The 7500-nt window shown below is 61.9% G+C and overlaps 1 protein-coding gene across 1 annotated transcript in view; it reads left to right on the top strand.

The window, feature by feature from the left end:
• pelp1 (proline, glutamate and leucine rich protein 1) overlaps positions 1–7500 on the top strand; it is a 34621-nt gene that overhangs the window by 18537 nt on the left and 8584 nt on the right. The window contains 4 exon segments of the mRNA XM_055665556.1: positions 1–77; positions 1328–1513; positions 3224–3401; positions 6380–6435. The exon segment at positions 1–77 is cut by the window's left edge and continues 102 nt beyond it. Of these exon segments, the coding sequence (XP_055521531.1) occupies positions 1–77; positions 1328–1513; positions 3224–3401; positions 6380–6435 (497 nt within the window).

Here is a 7500-nt window from a genome sequence, read left to right as displayed (position 1 = left end):
GCTCCATCTTTGATCTAGTCACCATCCTGGGCTCCATCTTTGATCTAGTCACCATCCTGGGCTCCATCTTTGATGCAGTCACCATCTTTGATCTGGAGAAACTCAGCGGGTGCAGCAGCATCTATGGAGCGAAGGAAAAAGGCAACGTTTCGGCACGAAACGTTGCCTTTTTCCTTCACTCCATAGATGCTTGGATTAGATTAGATTAGATCCTTTATTTATCATTCAGACCTTTTGCTCTGAACGAAATGTCGTTGCCTGCAGCCATACATATAATAATAAACAATAAAACACACAATGAACAAAATTAACATCCACCACAGTGAGTTCCCCAGGCACCTCCTCACTGTGATGGAGGCAAAAGTCTTAAAGTTACTGTCTCTTCCCTCCTCATTCTCCCTCTGCGCTGAGGCGATATGTTGTTACCCCCCCGGTGCGATGGTATCCACCCCCGCGCGGTCAACCGAGCTCCGGCTCTTGGACGCGGCCCCCTGTTCAAGCGAGCTCCGCAAACGTTGGCCGGTTCAAGCTGCTGAAATTCCCTCTGTGAGTTTTCTCCAGCTTTTTTTGTGTACCTTCGATTTTCCAGCATCTGCACCAGTTCCCTTTGCTTGAACACCATCTTTGATCTAGTCCACCATCCTGGGCTCCACTCTCAGTCCAAGTCAAGTTTTCTTGTCACTACACATACTAGATTTGCAGTGAAATGAAAGTGTCAATGCTCGCGGACTGTTGTGCAAAAGACAAACAACAAAACAACCAAACAAATTATAAACACAATCATAACACACATATTCTTTTTACATAATAAATAATGGAAGGAAAAACGTTCAGTAGAGTTAGTCCCTGGTGAGATAGGCGTTTACAGTCCGAATTGCCTCTGGGAAGAAACTCCTTCTCAACCTCTCCGTTCTCACTGCATGGCAACGGAGGCGTTTACCTGACCGTAGCGGCTGGAACAGTCCGTTGCAGGGTGGAAGAGGTCTCCCATGATTTTGTTTGCTCTGGAGTTGCACCTCCTGTTGTATAGTTCCTGCAGGGGGGCGAGTGAAGTTCCCATAGTGCGTTTGTTCGGCCGAACGCATTACTCTCTGCAGAGCCTTCTTGTCCTTGGCAGAGCAATTCCCAAACCAGATGGTAATATTCCCGGACAAGATGCTTTCCACCGCCGCTGCGTAGAAGCACTGGAGGATCCTCGGAGACACTCTGAATTTCCTCAATTGCCTGAGGTGGTAAAGGCACTGCCTTGCCTTCCTCACGAGTGCTGAGGCGTGTGATGCCCATGTCAAATCCTCAGAGATGTGGACTCCCAGATATTTAAATCCAGATCCAGTCACCCATCCTGGGCTCCATCTTTGATCTAGTCACCATCATGGGCGCCATCTTTGATCCAGTCACCTTCCTGGGCTCCATCTTTGATCTAGTCACCTTCCTGGGCTCCATCTTTGATCTAGTCACCATCATGGGCTCCATCTTTGATGCAGTCACCATCTTGGGCTCCATCTTTGATGCAGTCAACCATCTAGGATCTCATTTCGGAGGATGCTAACAGGGGGGCGGGGGGGCTCCCTTGTTTCTTGCAGCTCGTTGAGAGCGTGCGTACGGGGTGCTCAGGACGTGGGGTGAAGGTTTGCGGCAACTTCCTCGGGGGGTCCTGCAAAGGCTCGCTGCCCACCCACTGCGACGTCCCTGCTGGCCCACCCTGATCGGCGACATCACCTCCCGCCCGGACACGGTGAAGGTGAGCAAGCGCCGCGCGGTGGCCGGCCCTCTATAATCTCCCCTAATCCGTCTAATTGGGCGCAAAATGCTGGAGTAACTCAACGGGACAGGCAGGGTCTCTGGAGAGAAGGAATGGGTCCTTCTCTCCAGAAGACCGGTCGAGACCCATCTTCAGGATCTATCGCAAGGGTCTCGACCCGAAACGTCACCCATTCCTTCTCTCCAGAGATGCTGCCTGTCCCGCTGAGTTACTCCAGCATTTTGAAACATAGAAAATCGTCCCTTCGAGCCAGCAATACGATCACGGCTGATCATCCAGAATCAGTTCCCCCGTTTTCCCCATATCCCCTGATTCCGTTAGCCCCAAGAGCTAAATCTAACTCCCTCTTGAAAACATCCAGTGAATCGGCCTCCACTGCCTTCTGTGGCAGAGAATTCCACAGATTCACAACTCTCTGGGTGAAAAAGTGTTTCCTCATCTCAGTCCTAAATGTCTGACCCCTTATTCTTAAACTGTGTGTGTGGCCCCTGGTTCTGGACTCCCCCAACATGGGGAACATATTTCCTGCCTCTAGCCTGTCCAATCCTTTAAGAATTTTACATGTTTCTTTAAGATTCCCTCTCATCCTTCTAAACTCCACAGAGTGTGCAAGCCCACAGCCGCTCCATTCCCTCAGCATGTGACAGTCCCAACATCCCGGGAATTAACCTGGTGAACCTACGCTGGGCTCCCTCAATAGCAAGAATGTCCTTCCTCAGATTAGGGGACGAAAACTGCACACAATACTCCAGGTGTGGTCTCACTAGGGCCCTGTACAACTGCAGAAGGACCTCTTTGCACCTAGACTCAACTCCTCTTGTTATGAAGGCCAACAGGCCAAAACTGCACACAATACTCCAGGTGTGGTCTCACTAGGGCCCTGTACAACTGCAGAAGGACCTCTTTGCTCCTAAACTCAAACTGCACACGATACTCCAGGTGTGGTCTAACTAGGGCCCTGTACAACTGCAGAAGGGCCTCTTTGCTCCTAGACTCAAACTGTACACAATACACCAGGTGTGTGGTCTCACCAGGCCCCTGTACAACTGCAGAAGGACCTCTTTCCTCCTAGACTCAACTCCTCTTGTTATGAAGGCCAAAAGAGCCAAAACTGCACACAATACTCCAGGTGTGGTCTCACCAGGCCCTGTACAACTGCAGAAGGACCTCTTTACTCCTAGACTCAACTCCTCTTGTTATGAAGGCCAACAGGCCAAAACTGCACACAATACTCCAGGTGTGGTCTCACCAGGGCCCTGTACAACTGCAGAAGGACCTCTTTGCTCCTAGACTCAACTCCTCTTGTTATGAAGGCCAACAGGCCAAAACTGCACACAATACTCCAGGTTTGGTCTCACTAGGGCCCTGTACAACTGCAGTAGGATCTCTTTGCTCCTAAACTCAAGTCAGTGCTGCCTGACCCCTGGTGTGTGGTCTCTTCCCCGCCATCTGCTTGTTCAGCTGCAGGGGGAGAGACCAGCAGGGGATGGGACCCAGGCCCACGGCAAACACAGCAGCAAGAAGCAGAAGCTGATGGAGACGAATGAGGGGGCCGCCATGCTGGGCCAGAAGAAGAGAGACCCCGGAGCTAACCCCGACGTCCCTCCTGGCAGCCCTCAGAGGTCTGCCCAGATCCCCGGCCTCCTCCCACCTTTCCTCCCCCCTGCTCCCCATCCCCCCGCCCCTCCTCCCCACCCCTGCCCCTCTCTCCCCACCCCCCGCCCCTCCTCCTCCCCCCCCTGCCCTCTCCTCCCCCCTCCCCCTCCCCCTCCTCCCCTCCCCCCCCCGCCCTCCTCCCCACCCCCGCCCCTCCTCCCCACCCCACTCCCCCGCCCCCCCCCAGCCCCCCCCCCCCCAGCCCCTCCTCCCGCCCCCACGTCCCTCCCTCCCCCCCCCTCCTCCCCCGTCCCCCCCTCCTCCCCACCAAGGCCCCCTCCCTCCCACCCCCCCCCCTCCTCCTCCCCACCAAGCCCCTCCTCCCCCACCCCCCCCGTCCTCCTCCCCACCCAGCCCCTCCTCCCCACCCCCTTCCCTCCTCCTCACCCACCAAGCCCCCTTCTCCGCCCCTTCCCACTCCCCTCCTCCCCACCAAGCCCCTCCTCCCCACCCCCCGCCCCTCCTCCCCACCCCACGTCCCTCCTCCCCACCCCCCTGCCCCTCCTCCCACCCCCCCCCTCCTCCTCCCCACCCCTCCTCCCCTCTCTCCCCTCCTCCCCCCTCCTCCCTCCTTCCGCCCACCCCCCGCCCCTCCTCCCCACCCCCCTCTCCCTCCTTCCCCACCACCCCCTCCTCCTCCCCACCCCCCGTCCCCTCCTCCCCACCCCCCCCCCCCTCCTCCCCACCCCCCCCCCCCCCCCCCCCCCCCCCCCCCCCCACCCCCCCCCCCCCCCCCCCCCCCCCCCCCCCCACCCCCCCCCCCCCCCCCCCCCCCCCCCCCCCCCCCCCCCCCCCCCCCCCCCCACCCCCCCCCCCCCCCCCCCCCCCCCCCCCCCCCCACCCCCCCCTGCCCCCTCCTCCCCACCCCCCCCCCCCCCCCTCCCCCCCCCCCCCCCCTCCTCCCCCCCTCCCCCCCCCCCCCCCCCCCCCCCCCCCCCCCCCCCCCCCCCCCCCCCCCCCCCCCCCCCCCCCCCCCCCCCCCCCCCCCCCCCCCCCCCCCCCCCCCCCTCCTCCCCCCCCCCCTCCCCCTCCTCCCCCGCCTCCCCAACACTCCCTCCCCTCCACCCCTCTCCCCCCCCCGCCCTCCTCCCCACCCCGCCCCTCCTCCCCACCCCCTCCCCCCTCCCTCCCCACCCCCGCCCCTCCTCCCCACCCATGCCCCCTCCTCCCCACCCCCGCCCCTCCTCCCCTCCTCCCATCCTCCCCCTCCTCCCCTCTCTCCCACCCTCCCTCCCTCTCCCCCTCTCCCTCCCACCCCCTCTCCCCCCCCCCCCCCCCCCCCCCCCTTCCTCCCCCCCCCCCTCCCCCCCCCACCCCTCCCCCCCCCCCCCCCCCTTCCCTCCGCCCGCCCTCCCTACCACCCTCCCCCCTCCCTCCCCCTCCTCTCCTCCTTCCCCCCCTATCCCTTCCCCCCCCTCCCCCCCGTCGCCCCTCCCCCTTTCCCCCCTCCTCTCCCCCCTCCCTCTCTCTCCCCACCCTTCCCTCTCTCCCCACCCCTCCCCTCCTCCCCTCTCCCCCCTTCCCCCCCTCTCCACCCCCCTCCCCTCCACACCCCACCCCCCCCTCCCCCCCCCCCCCCCCCCCCCCCTCCCCCCCCCTCCCCTCCTCCCCCCCCCCCCCCCCCCCCCCCCCCCCCCCCCCCCCCCCCCCCCCCCCCCCCCCCCCCCCCCCCCCCCCCCCCCCCCCCGCCCCCCCTCCCCTCCTCCCCTCCCCTCCCTCCTCCCCCCTCTCCCCCCTCCTCCACCCCCCCCCCTCCCCTCCTCCCCCCTCCCTCTCCCCTCTCCTCCCCACCCCCCCCCCCCTCCTCCCCCCCACCCCCGCCCCTCCTCCCCACCCCCCCCCCCCCTCCCCTCCCCACCCCCACTCCCCCCCTCCCTCCCCCCCCCCGCCCCTCCTCCCCACCCTCCCCCCCCCCACTCGCCTTCCTCCTCCCCACCCCCCGCCCCTCCTCCCCTTCCTCCCCTCTCCTCCCCCCCAGAAGCCTGAGAACCTCCTCCTCCCCCCCCCTCCCTCCGCCCTCCTCCCCAGCCTCCCCCGTCCCTCCCCCTCCCCTCTCCTCCCCCCCCCCCTCTCCCCTCCCTCCCCCTCCCCCTGAAGGCCGCCCTCTTCCCTCCCCACTCCCCCTCCTCCCACCCCCGCTCCTCTGCCTCCCCTCCCCACTCCACTCTTCCCTCCCCTCCCCCCATCCCGCCCCTCCTCTCCCACCCATGGCCCCTCCTCCCCCCCCCCACCCTCTCTCCCCCCTCTCCCTGTTTCCTCCTCCCCACCCCTCGCCCCTCCTCCCCAACTGCCTCCTCCTCCCCCCTGCACTCCCTCCCCCCTCCCCGCTCCCCCCATCTTCCCGCCCCCTCCCCACCTCCCCCTCTCCCTTACTCCCGGCCCACCTGCCCAAAGTCCTTCCCGTTACTTAAACTACCCTACTTCTCTCCTTCTCCTCCTCTCCCCCCCTCTCCTCTCTCCCCCCCCCTCTCCCTGGTCTCTCCCTTCCTCCTCTCACCTCTCCCCCCCTCCCTCCTCCCCCCCTCCTCTCTCCTCCCTCTCCCTCCCTCTCCCTCTCTCCTCTCCCTCCTCTCCCCTCCTCCCCTCTCCTCCCCCCCCCTCCTCTCTCCCCCCCCTCGCCAACCCCCTTCTCCCCTCCCCCCTCTCCCCCTCTCCTCCTCTCCTCTCTCTCCCCCTCCTCTCTCTCTCCCCTCCTCCCTCTCCCCCCTCCTCCCTCTCCCCCCTCCTCCCTCCCCCCCCCCTCTCTCTCTCCCCTCTCCTCCCTCTCCCTCCCCCTCCTCCCTCTCCCCCTCGTCCCCTCTCTCTCTTCCTCTCCCCCTCCTCTCTCCCCCTCCTCTCTCTCCCTCTCCTCCCTCTCCCACTCCTCCTCCTCCCCTCCCTCCTCTCCTCCCTCCTCTCCCCCTCCTCTCTCCCCCCCCCTCCTCCCTCTCCCCTCTCTCTTTCCTCTCTCCCCCTCCACAGTCTGCAGTGATGTGATCATGACCAGCGGGACCTTACTGAAGGAGGTGATCCACAAGGTGCGTGGAGCTACAGCGGTTCGCCGGTTCCTTGTTCTCACGTGTACAGAGGCGCGGGGAGATGTGTGGGAAGGGAACTGCGTCTGCTGCTGGGAAACCAAGATGCTGGAGTAACTCAGCGGGACGGGCAACATCTCTGGACAGAAGGATCAGGTGACAAGGCTGCACCATTCCTTCTCTCCAGAGATGCTGCCCATCACACTGAGTTACTCCAGCTTTTTACATAGAAACATAGAAATTAGGTGCAGGAGTAGAGGCCATTCGGCCCTTCGAGCCTGCACCATTCGCCATTCAATATGATCATGGCTGATCATCCAACTCAGTATCCCGTACCTGCCTTCTCTCCATACCCCCTGATCCCTTTAGCCACAAGGGCCACATCTAACTCCCTCTTAAATATAGCCAATGAACTGTGTGGCCTCAACTACCCTCTGTGGCAGAGAGTTCCACAGATTCACCACTCTCTGTGTGAAAAAAGTTCTTCTCATCTCGGGTTTAAAGGATTTCCCCCTTATCCTTAAACTGTGACCCCTTGTCCTGGACTTCCCCAACATCGGGAACAATCTTCCTGCATCTAGCGTGTCCAACCCCTTAAGAATTTTGTACGTTTTTATAAGATCCCCTCTCAATCTCCTAAATTCTAGAGAGTTTTTGTGTCTGTCTGAGCTACAGGGAAATCCTTTTTCCAATTCAGTTCAGTAAAATATCACCATATCTAAGCACAATCCCCGATTCATAGAGTGTGGAAATACTACTAAGGATGAGCGGGTTCCTCATTGAAACTTCACCGAATAGTGAAAGGCCCGGATCGAGTGGATGTGGAGAGGATGTTTCCACTAGTGGGAGAGTCTAGAGTCTAGGACCAGAGGTCACAGCCTCAGAATTAAAGGACGTTCCTTTAGGAAGGAGATGAGGTGGAATTTCTTCAGTCGGAGGGTGGTGAATCTGTGGGATTCTTTGCCACAGACGGCTGTGGAGGCCACAAGTCAGTGGACATTTTTAAAGCAAGAGATACAGATAGATTCTTGATTAGTGCGGGTGTCAGGGGTTATGGGGAGAAGGCAG

The sequence above is a fragment of the Leucoraja erinacea genome, unplaced genomic scaffold (assembly GCF_028641065.1).
Source record: "Leucoraja erinacea ecotype New England unplaced genomic scaffold, Leri_hhj_1 Leri_1329S, whole genome shotgun sequence".
NCBI lineage: Eukaryota > Metazoa > Chordata > Chondrichthyes > Rajiformes > Rajidae > Leucoraja > Leucoraja erinaceus.
Note: the sequence above shows the minus strand (reverse complement) of the source record. Positions and strands in the feature narration are given on the sequence as shown.